Consider the following 15,860-nt stretch of genomic DNA (forward strand, 5'->3'; position numbering starts at 1 on the left):
GGGGGGTAGTGCAGGCGTTGGGGGCGGGGGCATGAGAGTGAGAGTGAGCCCCCCGAGGGCGGGGGTGAGTGAGGGTAGTGCAGGCGTTGGGGGCGGGGGCATGAGAGTGAGAGTGAGCCCCCCCAGCCATCGGCAGGGCCTTTGACACTGGCCCCCGTCTGCCCTTTCGTGGTGGTGGTTGAAGCTGCTTTCTCTGCCTTCTTGGCCCTGGTGATGCTGGTCCCGTGGCACCTCTGTGCACGGGTGGACACGGACAGCCCTGCAGCAGTGTTGCGGCCTGTTTGCCCGAGGTCGAGCCTGGGGTATGATGTCCCTGCTGTCCACATCCTCCACTGAGTGGCTGTGGTCTCCCCGCGTCGTACTGGTGACAAGTCTAATCCGACAGAAAGGTTGGAAACGTCCGTCCATCTCGATCATTGTTAGTGTCTTGCTCTGTTTTGTCTCGAGTCTGTTCTGAGAAGGCTCATGCTCATGACTTATTCACTGTAAAACTAGCTTATGGACTCGGAGACCCAGGAAACAGGAACCCCCCACCCCAGATCCTCTGCAGTCTTCTCAGTCCCACCCGAGAAAGAATAACTGCCCAGGACCCCCAGAGAGCTGCCCACACCCCCTTCCTCCGTCCCAAGAGCAGCCTTGTTTGTGCCTGCGTCCCGCTTTCCCCGTCCTGGGGTTTCCTCCTTGTGGAAGCCGCCCAGCCCCCAGCAGTGCTGGCCCCTGGCTCCGGCCGCCACTGTGTCTCTGCTCAGGCTTGGGAGGTCGGGGCCTCCGGGTGGGGGGCACGCCCGTCCCTGTGCCCTTGGGTGGAGGACTGGCTGAGTCTCGCTGACCTCGGGGGCTCTGGAAGCCAGCTGGCCCCAGGAGGGGTGCGGAGCCTTCCACATGCAGACCCACCACCCCCAAGCCAGGCCTGAGCTCAGGGTCTCCCTCTCCGCCCTGTGGAGGAGCTGAGCAGGGCTGAGTGGGGAAACTTGTACGGAAACTGTGCTCTGCTGGCTTGGCCACGGGGAGGCGCCTTTCAGGGCCGTGGAAGCTCCCCACTCTGGCTTCCTCAGAAGAAAGCTTGAGTAGCCGTGTGCTCGGGTCCCCTCCCAGGTGGAGCTGGAGGTCACGCTGCCGGGAGAAGGGAAGGACCGCATCTTCAAGGTGTCCATCAAGTGGGTGTCCTGCGTGAGCTTACAGGCGTTACACGATGCACTTTCGGGGCGGCTGCCCAGCGTCCCCTTCGAGACGATCCAGGCCCTGGACGTGGTCATGAGGCATCTGCCGTCCATGAGGTGAGGACCGCCTGTGGGGTGGGGGCCGGAGGAGCAGGAGGGTCTGCCTCCAATGCCTCCGTTTCCTGAGAACGTGAATCTGCTCTCCCAGGATGCTCTGGGCCTGGGGGTCAGGGTGGTGGCACACACGGGTTTATAGGACGAGAGCAGCAGCAGTGCCTGTCAGGAAAACGCACTGGCGGAGTCTCAGTCGGGCACACACAGTCCCACCGGGGAAAGAAGAGCTGCCCAGGACCCCCAGGAGCTGCACTCACCCCCTTCCTGTGTCCCAAGACAGGCACACACACTCCCTGACTCCGGGCGCGTGGTCACTCCACCCGGCACATGAGCTAGGTCCCGTCTCTTGGTCGCCCGTGCACCCGTGTTCCAGCGCTGTGCTCAGCTGGCCTGCGCCACGTGGGGGAGCCTTTGAGGGCCTTGGGGGTTTCCCACTTTGGCTCTGTCCTCTGGTGTTTTTCCCCCACTTATCACGGCATTTGAACCTGCTGGGACACTTGGACGGCTCGTAATTGACCACACAGAGGCTCGAGTTGCACAGGTGCCCGTGTGGAAGCTTGGGCTTCTCCTGGGGTCGCCTCTTCCTTCCACATGCGTCCCGCACAGTGGGACCTCAGGAACTGTGTGAATGATTAAGTATAAGAAAGAACACTTGAAACTGAAATGAACCTCCAAACTGCGCTTTCCCAACCCTGACCAGAACTCTGAGATGTGAGTGTAAGAGGAGGCGCCTTGAAGAGCCGGGTGGGTTTTCACAGGGGGCCCTGCTGTTCTGCAGACAGAGCAGGCTGTCCGTTAGGACAGGGGTCCCCACCACCCCCAAATGTAGTCTGTCACTGCTCGGAACTGTTGCTGGGGGAGAAGGTAGGTAGGTGAAAGTAAAACAAAAACGACACCTAAGGGTTGTTGCCAAAGTGTCAAATCCATTTTTTAAGTGAGCAGCAGGAAGTGCTGTGATTGTTCCCCACCCCCCGAATCCCTCTGAATTAATCACCATTACCTTTATCATCAGGAAGAAAGTCTTTGGGAAAAGTGGAGAAAGAGGCAGGATGAGCACATCTGAGGGGAGGTCGAGAGCGGGCTGCATGTCCTGGGTGGTGGCTTCGTCTACAGGCAGCAGGGTCTTCCCTTGGGGACTCTCAGCCATACTGCAGCTGCTGACTGCTGCCCTGAGAGTGTGGGGGCCTCTAGCTCTGAGCCCTGGCGGGAACTGGCCCTGGGAGGGGTGTGGATCCTTCCACACGTAGACCCATCATCCCCAAGCGAGGTCTGAGTTCAGCGTCTCCCTCTCCGCCCTGTGGAGGAGCTGAGCTGAGGGAACGGGCGTGGCCCGGGGGCTTGGTCTACGAGAGATCCTTGGCCTCAGCGCCAGACTCCCTGAGGCCCGGGCAGGGCCTGTCCAGCTGGCCGACCGTGGCCACCTGCACTAGCACCCCAGCCCACTCCGCCCAAGAAAGGTGTGATGTGCTGGCTGCAGACAAGGCGCCGAGGTGGGAGGGTCCTGTGGGAAACGGGAGGCAGGACCAGGCCACGTGCCCTCAGCTCTCAGGGGGACGTTCTCCCGCGTGTCCTCCACATGTTGGCCATCCTCAGGGTGTGTGCCCGCCAGCCCCCCTAGACGAGGCTCCTGTTCCAGGTACACCCCCGTGGGCCGCTCCTTCTTCACGGCATCTGAGGGCTGCTCCAACCCACTGGGCGGGGGCCGAGAGGTGTGGTTTGGCTTCCATCAGTCCGTCCGGCCTTCTCTCTGGAAGATGATGCTGAATATCGATGGTAAGCAGAGCCCCGGTGCCAGGGTGGGGTTCAGGAGCAGGGCCCCTGGGGCCAGTTCTGCATGCACCTGCTCGTGAGCAAGGGCAGCAGCGCTGAGGCTTGACCGTCAGAGCCTCTGCAGGGTCCCTTCCCCAGACAGTGGCTCGGTGCTGCGGGGGCTCCCAGCTGCCCTTGTGTTGGATAAACTTCAGCGAGATGGAGGCCAGGAGGTGGTCAGAAACTGCCAGAAAACCCACGACTTGTGGCTGTAAAGCCCAGTTTTACTCTCAGAGGTGACCTTAGCCTCTGTCAGCCCCTAGCGCTGCCCTGGCTAGAGTGGGCAGTGGCAGTCCGTGCCCCAGCGCGAGTCCCCACTGCCACACCCCCGTGCCGAGTCTGCTCCATGGTCAGGGGGTGCGGAGGCCAGGTGCCCTCCTGCCTGGCCCGGGGCTCGGCTGTGGAAGGGGCTGCACCAGGCAGACCCCGTCATGTCTGTGCTCTTCTCTTCCCGCCCACAGTCTCGGCAACAGCGTTCTATAAGGCACAGCCAGTCATTGAGTTTGTTTGTGAAGTCTTGGATTTTAAAAGTATTGAAGAACAACAGAAACCTCTGACAGATTCCCAAAGGGTCAAGTTTACCAAAGAAATCAAAGGTAAGCAGCTGCCTGCCTTAGACCCGAGGGGCACACGGCCAAGGGGGCCCACATTTCTCCTTGGAGGCAGGGTCAGTCAACGTCAGACTCGTCAACACAGGGACAGGGTGGCCCGTGATGTCTGAGCGCGGAGCAGCCCAGGGCAGCAGCACGACTTAACCAGCGTCTCAGACGTTCCAGAACATTGGCTCCTCTCTACTTGGGGTGTCTGTACGCATCAAGCTTGGTCTCCACTCAAGGAAGTGCAGTCCAGGGCACCGTGGTCGGGCTGGGCCCTCCTGCCCGCCATCTGGTTGCTGAAATGCCCCGGAGCCTGGCCGTCAGCACCTGTGCTTCCCGGGGGTGTACAGAAGCCAGCAGCAGGGCTTTCTGCTAAAAATAGCCCCTCAGGAAGCACAGAAGGCCATGGGCGCGGACGCCACGCTCTCAGCAGAGCCCACGTCGTCCACTGTCTCTGAGCACAGTCCTCGGGCTTCGCCACCCCTGGGCCGGGGGCACCCCTGCGTGTGAGACAGCCCAGCCCCAGGCCCTGTGGGTCTGCGGGTGATGGTACCCTGAAATCCAGTGGTCTGTCAGTGGGGTGTGGTGACAGGCCAGGCCGAGTCTTGATGCTGAAGCCCAGCTGCTCTGTGTCCTCAGGTCTAAAGGTGGAGATAACGCACTGCGGGCAGATGAAGAGGAAGTACCGCGTGTGCAACGTGACCCGGAGGCCGGCCAGCCACCAGACGTGAGTGCCCCCAGCTCCCCCTAGCCACCGCACGCGAGTCCCCCCAGGCTCCCCCCCAGCTCCCCCTAGCCACCACACGCGAGTCCCCCCAGGCTCCCCCCAGCCACCAGACATAAGTGACCGTCCCTTCAGACTCCCCCCAGCCCCGGCCTCCTCTGTCACTCACAAGTCCAGACTCTGCATGGTGACTTCTGGAAGTGCGCCTTTGGCTTAGTCGATCCATACTTCACATCGTGGGATGAAATTATGAAATCCCACCTGTTGGAGGCAGTAGCGGGGATGAGATTGGATGTGGTGGGGTGGGTGGGGACTCCCCGGGGTGGCTGGGGACTCCCCGGGGTGGGTGGGGACTCCCCATCAGTTTTCCTGAATGTCACCAGTGCGACAAGGGCTGTGTGGGCTCACTGTCCAGTCCTCTGCAGTGAGCAGGGGCCGGGCAGGGTGGTGGGCGCGAGTGGACACTGCCTGGACTCGGCCTCTGCAGGGTGCCCTGTCACAGCACAGGCAGGCAGGGTCCCCGTCGAGGTAGCAGGCATCCTGGCCACACGGGGGCCCTGCTGTCTAAGCTGTGTGGCCCCCTCACCCCACCTGGGGCCTCCTGGCTCTAGTGGGGACTTGTTAGTTTATTTCGTGGTCATTCCAGGAGAAGCACCTGGTGTGTCGCTGGGCACTGGTTATAGCAGGGCACCCAGGGCCTCGTGCAGCAGGTGGCCAGGGTGAGCCTGTGTCCTGGTCCCCGTGCCCGGCACCCTTGGCCCCAGCCCAGCCTGTGTGACCGCAGAGGCCCAAGCAGACGCTGCTTATCCCTTTTGCCGTCCTGTCTGGAAGGTCTCAGATTGTCTGGGGCGGGCTCATGGAGCACGCAGCCTGTGAACAACTTTCAGAGTCGGTGCGAGGCGGGCTGGAATGCACACAGGCCGTTCTTCCTGGCTTTGTCTTTGTCCGGATCCTTTCCAAGTCCCCTAGATGTAGGTGTCTCTTGTGATTACTGCATATCGTGAGTGGGGGGGTATTTTTCCCTTTCTGACTCTGGAGATAAAACAAAAGTTTGGGACTTGGGTATGTTCCCAATGACCCAGAGGGCATGGTGTGGTTTTGACTGCTTTGGGTGGCCCTCCATCTCCTCCATCCCTGAGAAAGCAGACCCAGGAAGGCTGCGTGAGCAGGTGCGTGGGGCCCGCGGCGGGCTCCGGGCCTGAGCCGTCTCTCTCCCCTAGGTTCCCGCTGCAGCAGGAGAGCGGGCAGACGGTGGAGTGCACGGTGGCCCAGTACTTCAAGGACAGGCACAAGCTGGTTCTGCGCTACCCCCACCTCCCATGTTTACAAGTCGGACAGGAGCAGAAACACACCTACCTTCCCCTGGAGGCAAGCCCCCGCCCTCTGTCTCTGTGTGCTGGGCCCAAACTTTGTGACTCCCGCCACTGTGGGACCTCAGGCAGGTTCACAGACGTGGTCTAGCCTGTTTTCGCATTAATAATAAGATGGGTTTGGTAATTCATAGGATTTGTGTGAAGGTCAAGATCATGTGTATGTGTGCCCAGAAGACCCCTGGGACAGGAAGTGTAAAATCCACTACTTTGGATTTTGGAGTTTGAAGAATAATCACCCGGGAAAAGATCAAATACTGAAATGGAGATCCGAGTTCTAACTATTTTCTGTTAGTGTTCTAAATTCTCAGTGCTTGTCCGGTTGCTTGAACATCTGGGCCATGGTTGGGTTTTTCCCGTCTGTGTCCAGAAGGTAGACAGCTTCCCTTCCCAGGAAGCTCTGCTAACGCTCCTGTCTGCGGACTGGGCCCACACAGCCGTGCTGAAGCCCCAGGCCCGCCCGCCCTGCAGCTGTGTCGCTTTCCCTGCGCAGTCCCCGGGCTCTGTCTGTGTTACACCGGGTTTCCTTCGGGGGTTCTGCTGTGGACCGGAGGGCCTCCTCGGGGCTGCCGTTCCTGGTGGATCTCAGGAACCAATCCCCGCCCCCGCCCCACCAGTGTCTGTGCTCAGCCCAGACCCGCCCGCCCCCCGGCCCCTGCTGACCCCAGCTCCCGTGTCTCCTCGCAGGTCTGCAACATAGTGGCAGGACAGAGATGCATAAAAAAGCTGACCGACAATCAGACCTCAACCATGATCAGAGCGACGGCCAGGTCGGCCCCCGACCGGCAGGAAGAGATTAGCAAGCTGGTGAGCGTCCCATCGTGGGTGCCGGCCTCGGGTGGGGACGGGGTCCCCGGGCATGGCACCCCGGTGCTCTGGACAGACGCGGCTTCTGGAAGGAAGCAAAGATCGGCCCCCGACCCTGAGCCTCTTCTCTCTTCCCTTTCAAGATGAGAAGTGCCAGTTTCAATACAGATCCATACGTTCGTGAATTTGGAATCATGGTGAAAGACGAGATGACAGACGTGACCGGACGGGTCCTCCAGCCGCCCTCCATCCTCTACGGGGGCAGGGTAGGTGGTGCGCTGGGCGGGGCTGCTCTGCGGTGCTGGGGGTGTGTGCCGAATGCTGACGGTGAAGCAAGAGCGTCCAGCCCCCTTCCCCGCCCCTGGAGGTGCAGACCATGGTCAAGGAAGAGTTCTAACCCCCTTCCCCGCCCCCAGAGGCGTCGACCACGGTCAAGGTAGAGTCCTTCCTGCTCCTGTGTGAACCTGTAACAGCTGTTGGGCTTCGTAGAGGACTGGTTTCCTTGAACCTTTAAAGTTTCCTGAGTCCCCCTTTTGCTTTTCTAAAGGTAAACTTTATTACCCCACCAGACTTTTAAAGCCATCGTTCTTTGTGTGAGGGGGATGCGGTCAGTGATAAATTGTCCACGAGTTCCCTGCTGCCTCTCTGCTTTCTAACTGTTGTTGGGGTGGTATTTGGGCACAAGTACCTCAGTTTAGTTAATGCAAATGTTTGACCTCTGGCTCTGGTCAGTATGGTCCTGACCCTTGAGCCCCTTAGGGCTCCTGAGAAATTATTCTTTTCTCCTGGGCTTTTCTCCAGCAAGGTGGTGGGTAGGCGGGGGGAGGTGGAGCGCAACTTCAAAGGTCACAACTTTGGGAATTCCCTGGTGGTCCAGTGGTTGGGACTGGATACTTTCACTGCCGGGACCTGGGTTTAATCCCTGGTCAGGGAACTGAGATCCTACACACTACGTGGCCCCCAAAAAGGAAGAAAACGCAGAAGTCATGGTGCTTGTCCATCAGGGAGCACCGTGGGAGCCTGCGTCCGCCCGACCTGACTGCTCCACCGGGGGGGCGGGGCATGTAGCAGGCTTTCATTTTGTTTTGTTTGCGGGTTTTTCCCTTTCTTATTTTAAAATGCAAGTTGTATTTATGAAAATGTTTAAAAGTTCAAAAAATGCAAAGAATTATAGGGGAAAATACCTCTTTTTTCCCCACATCCCAGCTGATCTCCCAGGAGGCAGTTCTCTTTGTAAAATCACCCTAGGGATTATCCATGTGTTTTTTTTACTCTTTCTTGTGTGCATAGCAACGTATTAAATACCCTTCTATACCTTGCCCCTTTTAACTTACTGTTTTCTCTCAGATCACAAGGAGGTCTTGGAGTGCGTATGACACGTGGCTCCCTCATTGTTCTAGAGTGTTGCTAGGTAGTCCCCTGTGGGGGGTACGCCCCCTGGGCTGTGGGTGTTTGGGGCTGCTCCCTGCTCTCTCCAGGAGGCCTCCTGGCTTCTCCTCAGCACCCTTGTGTGCCTGGGAGCCCAGACACTGCACCCAGGGTACCTTCCTACCTTCCTGCAGCCCAGTAGGGAGGCGAGTTCCCCTTTGCCTGCCAGAAGGAGTGAGTCCTGGTAAAGCCAGGACTGCAGGTCCTGCGTCTTTAGTGAAGGCAGGAGGCGTCTAGAGAACAAAACAGCTCTTTAACCTTGCAGGAATGTTAGAATCCTAAGGATTCAAAGTTTCTCATGCTTCTAAATGAACAAATTTTCCAAATCTCTTAACCATTATAGTGGGAGCAAACAAGTCTCATCACGGGCCCTACCCATTGTCCTGTCAGACAAAACATTAAATGTCCCCCAGCAACATTCGCTGATGTCTGGGGTCTGACAACAGCCCACCATGGTGGTGGCTCTCTCTCTTACAGAAGGAGGCTGGCCAGAGTAGGGTGCTAGTTTAGAAAAAAATATGAAACAAAAACATTCATTTCTGTAATGTTTGACTTTTACTGTATACTTGTATTACTTTAATAAGAAAAATAAAGTGTTTTCCATTAGAAAAACGGAGTAAATGAGCACAACTCAGACACACTTGAGTCCCGCAGGGCCTTAGGCCCACAGGCTCTGCTCCCTCCAGCGGCCCTTCCTCCCGGTCCCTCGAACTCCAGCATCACTTGGAGGCAGCTAACAGATTCCTTAGGTGACAGTCAGTGTTGAGCCCTGGTCCTTTCTGGTGGAGAGATGACAGAATCAAGCAGACGCATCATCTGTTGTTTCTGTTCTCAAATGGGAGTAGCTTGAACAACGGCAGGCAGTGGGGAGCGGGGCACAGGGGGCTGTGACTCGGTCCCCACTGGCTTGTCCGCCCCCAGGCACGGGGCTGGGAGAAGCGCCCTGCTTCTGTGCCCTTCCCTGGCTGCCCTGGCTGGTCCTGGAGGAGGGAAAATCCTTGTTTCTGAGACAGAAGGCCTTCCTGTTCCTCCTGGCTACCTGTGAGGGTGGGTGGGGCTCTGGGCCCTCCCCGCTCCCCCTCCCGCCCCTCCATCCCTCTGCCCATTTTCCAGCCACCCTCCGCCCAGCTCACCTCCCCCATCCCACCTCTCCGTCCCTCCGTCCTTGGTCTGTGCATCCGTCCAGCCCTCCTGTGAGCACTGGTGGCCCCCGCAGGCCCCCACAGCGCAGACTGCTCAGCGCTGGAGGCTGCACACAGGCTCGGTCCTCAGCCTCAGGAGGCGCCCTCTGCTTGGGGACCAGCCACAGCGAGGACAGTGACAAAATCCAGGGTTAGAGGACTGTTTTCTTCTCACTCTGAACGTCTCGCCATTTGCAGAATAAGGCGATTGCCACCCCAGTCCAGGGCGTGTGGGACATGAGGAACAAGCAGTTCCACACGGGCATTGAGATCAAGGTGTGGGCCATCGCCTGCTTCGCCCCCCAGCGCCAGTGCACGGAGGTGCACCTCAAGTAAGGCTGCCGGCCGGGCCCGTGGTCCTGGGGGGCCGTGGGGAGGCCTGCTCCGAGGGGCTGGGGCAGGTCAGGCTCTCCGGGGAGGGCGGGGCTTGGCAGAGGGCGTTGCTCGGGGTGGGCCGTCAGGAAGGGGGAGCTTTGCTTCTCAGACTTGTGGGAGTGAGTGTGCAGAGGTGCAGCAGGTTATGTGAGAAACAAAACAGTGAATGACGGCAAGTGTACGGTGAGCATGCACCCTGTGGTCTGTAGAGTCCAGGGGGTTCTCCAGGCCAGAATGCTAGAGTGGGTAGCCATTCTCTTCTCCAGGGGATCTTCCCCACCCGGGAATAGAACTGGGGTCTCCCGCATTGCAGGCAGGTTCTTTACCAGCTGAGCCACCAGGGAAGCCCAAATATACTGGAGTGGGAACCTCTTTCTTCTCCAGTGGATCTTCCCTACCCAGGAATTGAACCTGGGTCTCCCATATTGCAGGCGGATTCTTTAGCAGCCAAGCCCGATAAGTGTACCAACTAGAGGCAAAGAAGAAAATTGTATTTACTGAACTAGCACTGTTTTTAAAAGCACTTTAGATTCACATTTCTATATCAGACCAACCTGACGCAGTGTCAGACACTTTGAAAGCAGCACCATAAACATGGAGTTTGGTTGCTCATGCTTCTGCAAGCAGCCAAGACCTAACAGGGAACAGAAGGTGCCTCCCACCTCCCTTGGGCGGGAGCAGGAGGGGCCCACGGAGCAGGGAGTCGCCGGTGGGCGTCTGAGTGGGCCTTGGTCCCAGGGAGCTGCGTCTCTCGGTGCTCTGGAGAGCTGGCATGAGGGACAGAGCCCTTTCTCCCACACCGCCGGCAGAGAGAGCGGGGCGAGTGGGGTGTACAGTCTGACCTCAGGCTGCCTCCCCCGCTCCTGTCTGGGGCCCTTGTGTCATTCTCCTGGCGCCAGATGGCCCCAGGGCAGGTGCACCCGTGGGCGTAGACGCAGAGACGCGCTCATGGGTTTCTTTAACTGCACTAACAGAGGTTGGGTGCTAACTGGCTGGGGTGGGTTGGCGTATCCTTGCTTCATTGTAAAAGGCTGGGATGTTTCTATCCCTGCACTTAAAATAGAAGCTGTGGATCTGTCTCCCCAGCCCCGCCTGTAACAGGCGCAGCTGCTGGTGCTACTCTTAACTGTGGGCTGTCTTGTTTGCTCCCATGACCATGTCATCCGAGTCCAAGCTGTGTGCATGGGATAAACCAGGGGAATCCAAAGGGATAGTCAGTTCATGGCTCTCCTTGCCCTGACAGTGCTCGGCGTCTGTGGGCAAGTGGGCGGCAGCTGTTTGTGCCCGACTGTGAAAGAACAGCCCTGTCGCTGCCTGGGAGGGTCACAGCTGGTGGGGGTGGCGGGGCCACGATGTGGCATCTCCTGTTACATCGTGACTTTTCAGGCACCTGTGTACTGAGCACATGGGCAGCCTCTGTGCGTTGTCTTGTTGAAACAGCCACGTCTCAGGCTTCAGCAGGGACTCAGAGCTCAGTGAAAATGGCTTGGGGTCTGGATCTGTTAACACTGCCCTTTCTTGGGGCCTCTGGTGGGTCTGGATCATTGGCATTCTGGGTTCTTCTTCATGTAACGACCTTGCTCCTCCAGGTCCTTCACGGAGCAGCTCAGAAAGATCTCGAGAGACGCGGGCATGCCCATCCAGGGCCAGCCGTGCTTCTGTAAATATGCCCAGGGGGCAGACAGTGTGGAGCCCATGTTCCGGCACTTGAAAAACACGTACGCTGGCCTGCAGCTGGTGGTGGTCATCCTGCCGGGGAAGACCCCCGTTTATGGTAGGTCTTGGTGCCGCCCCAGCCCCGGCCCTACGGATGCGTGGTGAGGCCTCCGCCACACCCAGGAGGAGCCTGTGTCTGAGCGAGACCAGGTGGTGTCTGATTGTGGCCACACATGTGCCCAGGGTCACTTTGGCAGTGTTATCTGAGGCCCCGGTTCCCCGAGATGGGCATCCTGAGGGGGTGCGGGATGCGGCAGGCGTGCGGTTACCTTGTCTGCTGCCGACACAGACTTCGACTGGATGAGAAATGGTCACGTGATGTGCACGCAGTAATCCCCTCAGGGGGGAAGGGGCAGTCCTCTTGTGAGCCGTGCCATCTCAGAATCCTCTGGGATTTGATCAGAGTCCTTTCTGCCAGAAGGCCGGTTGCACTTCCACCTGGCTCAGAGTTTCCAAGCCCTGGGATGGAGTCCCAGGCGCTGGTGGGGAAAGCTCCCGGGTGTAGACAAGCGATGGTGAGACGGGGAAGTGGGTGCATGTGCAGACGTCTGCTGGAAGCCCGGTGGGAACCGGAGGCCCTGTGCAGGAGGTGTGTGGGCACCACGGGGCAGAGGCAAGAGAGGCGCGGTTGACTCACTGACTGGCTTCCCCGTCTCCTATGGGCTCTGCATCCAGGAGCGGGAGGAAGCCCAGGTGACTCTTCTCGCAGGGTCTCCCGTCTCTGCTGGCCTGTCTAGGGAGCAGTTGCCCACTCGCTTCACAAGAGAACCCAGAATGGAGGGGAGTGTAGGCCTGGAGAGCGCTTTGGCATCAAGTTTCTATGGCCAGGGACTGAGGATTCACGGGTTTATATTTTTAACTACTCGAGCATTTGCTTGCTGTTTCGAGTGCCTGGGTTCCAACCTGGCCCTGTGCACACTGCCCTGTCAGCCTGGAGAAGTTGCAGAAATGCCCCTGACTGAGAGCGGGCCTCCCTGAGCCAATGGGGGACGCCCTGCAGCTGGCACAGAGTTGGGTCCGGGCTTGGCCGCGTGTGCGGCAGGCGCGCGGGGTGGGCAGAGGAGCGCCAGGGAGCCGTGCTGAGCACCCCGTTCTCTCGGCAGCCGAGGTCAAGCGTGTGGGAGACACGGTGCTGGGCATGGCCACGCAGTGTGTGCAGATGAAGAACGTGCAGAGGACCACGCCGCAGACCCTGTCCAACCTCTGTCTGAAAATCAACGTCAAACTGGGCGGCGTGAACAACATCCTGCTGCCGCAGGGGAGGTGAGGCCCGCCCTCCGCCATGCATGGGGCAGCTGTGGTGACGCCTTGGGCAGGGCGGTGCCGAGGCGGCTCTGCTCAGCTATGCCGAGCGCTGTCCCGGGCTTGGCAGGCGCAGGAAGTGAGTAGGACGAGGGTCTTGGCTGCTCCTGGTCTCGGGGTCCAGGTCCCCTGAGGACCGGTGCCAGCCCAAGGAGAAGGGCTTTCTGACCCCATCCAGAGGTGGGTCCCGCACGTGAGGTGTGGCAGCTGTGTGGCCAGTGCCATGTAGACAGGAGGGCCACACCAGCGCCCCAGGTGCCCGACGGTCAGCTCCAGGACAGGGGGCTTCCAGAGCAGGAGGTGGCGCTGTTGGCCCCAGGCCAGGGCGGGGCACTGGGGGCTGAGCAGCCGTGATACAGTGGAAGGGGGCCCAGAGCGTGAGGGCCTCACGGGGGAGGTGACACGGTGCAGACTGGGCACTGGGGGCAGGGCTGTGTGGACACCGGGAGCAGCCTGCTCCAGAGGGTGCAGGCCATGTAGGGCAGCCTGCCTGCCGGGAACGTGGCGGTCATTCTGCTCAGAGACTGAGGGGCGAGCCTGTGGGGGCCTGGCACTCGCTCCAGGGGAACACAGCCGTGGGGGGAGGCTCACAAGTGCAGGTGTAGCCCCGCTGACCTTGTTCTGAAAGGCGACCCCAGCTCTGGCCCGCCGGCATTGTCCCAGGAGAGCTGCTGGTGGGAGCTAGGCCGGGGGCACCCAGAGCCGTGAGTGGAAGAGGAGTCTAGATTGGCCCACCCTGGGCTGTGGGAGCGATGAGGTGACGCCAGCTGAGGCAGGGGTGCAGGGGCGGGTTGGGGGGAGCCTGTGCTGGAGAGCCTTGTTCAGGGCCCCTCACGTGCGGGTGGTATTAGAGCTTCTGGGCTGGAGAGCACCGCAGGGTGCAGTGTAGACAGGAAGGACGGCCAAGCCTGGGCCCTGCGGGGTTCAGGGTTGGAAGGTCGTGGAGGGAAGGGGAGCCCGTGCGTGGCCGCCACATGGCACCGACCAGCCAGGTGTGACAAGGTGTGAGGCTCTCGGCCACAGGGCTGGGGGACGTGTGCAGGTTGCAGGTGACCTTGCAGAGAGCAGTCCTGTTGCCATGGCAGCACGAGGCCCCGTCTGGAGGCAGGAGACGGGCTCAGCTAATCCCAGAGCTCTGCCACAAGGCGAGCCGGGGAGCCGGGGGCAGAGTGGACTGTCCAGTGGCTGGTGTGGTTGTGCCGGTTCAAGGTGTGAGTCAGAACTGCGTGTGTGGGTGCACCCGGGACCCATCAGAGGAGGGGGAGGGCAAGAGGAAGAGCAGTGGGTACCTGGGGGGCTCAGCACAGGGCACCTGGGCAGCACGTGAGTCCGGGAGGAGAGAAGGATGAGGCATCAAGAAGGCTCCCGGTCGCACAGCCGGTGAGGCTGGGACCCGCCAGCTGTTGGAGAACCAGGCCCCCAACACCGCCTCTTTGGGGAGGTGACTGCTGGAGTGTGGCCAGCATTTAGAAGACCCTGGGAGAACAGCCTAGCTCCTTGCTTCCCTACTGGGACACATTCATCCCCCGAGAATATGTGGCTATGTCTGGAGACATTGGGGTGTTGGGTAGAGAGCAATGCGTCTGCCAGGCGCCCTGCAGTGTGGCCGCAGGTCCAAGGTTGGCTGCAGACTGTGGACTCTATGGACACGATTATCTTGGAAACATTCAGTCATCTCCCCGAGGAGAACCCTCCTGTCCCTGGTCCCGGCCTCAGCGGCCGTCCACACCTGACCACCCTGGTGCAGTGTACCACCTCCTGCAGCCTCTCCCGCTCCGGGTCGCTCTGAAGCAGGTCTCACCCTGAGCCTCTTTGTCCCCACAAGGTGTTCTCTGTCTGTGCCAGAGAGATGAGGAGTCTTTACAAGCAGAGCCCCAGAGTAGCGCTGGTGCCCGTGTCCTGAGAGGTCCGGGTGGCGTCCCCGAGCCGCGGCCCCTGACACTCGCTTCCCCCGCAGGCCTCCGGTGTTCCAGCAGCCCGTCATCTTTCTGGGGGCAGATGTCACTCACCCCCCCGCCGGGGACGGGAAGAAGCCGTCCATTGCTGCCGTGAGTATCGCTTCCCACGTCCCTCTGTCCATGTGTGTTCCTGCCTGCCCAGCATCTCTGTGATTGATTAGCGATGAAAGCGCAGTGGCTCGGCCCAGTGCAGCCCTGTGCCCAGCACGCTGACTGGGTCCCGCTGGTTGGCACCTGCAGGCAACTGCTTTCAGGCCGGCGTTCCTGGGGGACACTCCTCACTGCTGGTGCTGGGAGTCTTAGGGTGTCGCGTGTGGCTGTGCACCTGGCTTGGGGAAAACAACGTGCTTAGTAGAGTTTTGCACGCTGTCAGGCTCTCCAGGGGCCACCTCTGAGCTGATGTAATTCAGCCCCATCCGATACAAGCAGAAGAGGGGTTCTGAACAGTCGTGAGTTTTTTATTAGGTCCCTTGGGCAAACTTACATTCTTGGGGACGCATTCACATACCCCAGGGCCGCACACACAGACGCCGCGTAAAGGTGGTGGGCTTGCCCGTGACGGGCCCTCGGCACCTGCTGACCCCACCACCCGCAGGTCGTGGGCAGCATGGACGCCCACCCAAACCGCTACTGTGCCACCGTGCGCGTGCAGCAGCACCGGCAGGAGATCATCCAGGACCTGGCGGCCATGGTGCGCGAGCTGCTCATCCAGTTCTACAAGTCCACGCGCTTCAAGCCCACCCGCATCATCTTCTACCGCGACGGCGTCTCCGAGGGGCAGTTCCAGCAGGTGGGCGCCACCACGCTTCCTCCGCCCTGCTCTCCGTCCCTCTGCAGGAAGGCGTCTCGCATTTCTGTTCTGCCCCCAGGTTTATCTGGTCACTGTGTGGTAGGCGTGGGGGGTGCGGGGTGGTCAGGACCCTGCGGCAGGAGGGGAGGAGAGGCGGGGGCAGGGGCCAGAGTCGAGCGAGGCCAGTCCAGCAGGTTCGGTTCAGCACGCACCAGACAGGGCCTGTTCCGGCTCCACGCTTTGCCTCCTAGGCTGTGGGGAGTCTGGGCTGGGGGACTCGTTCTGGGGACCAACTCTTCAGGGGAGGGGAGAGGAGAGACAGGGGCCAGTATCCTTGTACCCTAACCCCTGGTGCTACTCAGAGGATGGTAGGCATCACAGCAGGTTTCAAGGTGGGAATGCTTCTATTTTCAGTTCATTTCAGTCAATGAGTCAAGTCTGACTCTCTGCAACCCCATGGATTGCAGCACACCAGGCTTCCCTGTCCGTCACCAACTCCCTGAGCTTGCTCAAACTGATGTCCATCAAGT

General features: G+C 60.0%; 1 protein-coding gene and 1 long non-coding RNA gene across 5 annotated transcripts in view; one reads left to right on the forward strand and one right to left on the reverse strand.

The window, feature by feature from the left end:
- AGO2 (argonaute RISC catalytic component 2) overlaps nucleotides 1–15,860 on the forward strand; it is a 93,743-nt gene that overhangs the window by 56,898 nt on the left and 20,985 nt on the right. For all 4 annotated transcript variants that reach the window (XM_061438514.1, XM_061438511.1, XM_061438513.1 and 1 more), the window contains 12 exons: nucleotides 1,096–1,277; nucleotides 2,911–3,047; nucleotides 3,545–3,679; nucleotides 4,319–4,406; nucleotides 5,624–5,771; nucleotides 6,461–6,580; nucleotides 6,724–6,846; nucleotides 9,388–9,521; nucleotides 11,154–11,338; nucleotides 12,384–12,543; nucleotides 14,540–14,630; nucleotides 15,136–15,330. In XM_061438514.1, the coding sequence (XP_061294498.1) occupies nucleotides 1,096–1,277; nucleotides 2,911–3,047; nucleotides 3,545–3,679; nucleotides 4,319–4,406; nucleotides 5,624–5,771; nucleotides 6,461–6,580; nucleotides 6,724–6,846; nucleotides 9,388–9,521; nucleotides 11,154–11,338; nucleotides 12,384–12,543; nucleotides 14,540–14,630; nucleotides 15,136–15,330 (1,698 nt within the window). The remainder of the gene's footprint in view (nucleotides 1–1,095; nucleotides 1,278–2,910; nucleotides 3,048–3,544; nucleotides 3,680–4,318; nucleotides 4,407–5,623; nucleotides 5,772–6,460; nucleotides 6,581–6,723; nucleotides 6,847–9,387; nucleotides 9,522–11,153; nucleotides 11,339–12,383; nucleotides 12,544–14,539; nucleotides 14,631–15,135; nucleotides 15,331–15,860) is intronic.
- On the reverse strand, nucleotides 3,625–6,009 carry LOC133260296 (uncharacterized). Its single transcript, XR_009740726.1, has 4 exons — nucleotides 5,760–6,009; nucleotides 5,059–5,435; nucleotides 4,573–4,664; nucleotides 3,625–4,340 (listed from the first exon to the last, which is right to left on the reverse strand). It is a non-coding gene; the product is annotated as an uncharacterized LOC133260296 (long non-coding RNA).

This window comes from Bos javanicus, chromosome 14 (assembly GCF_032452875.1).
Source record: "Bos javanicus breed banteng chromosome 14, ARS-OSU_banteng_1.0, whole genome shotgun sequence".
In the NCBI taxonomy this organism is placed as follows: Eukaryota; Metazoa; Chordata; class Mammalia; order Artiodactyla; family Bovidae; genus Bos; species Bos javanicus.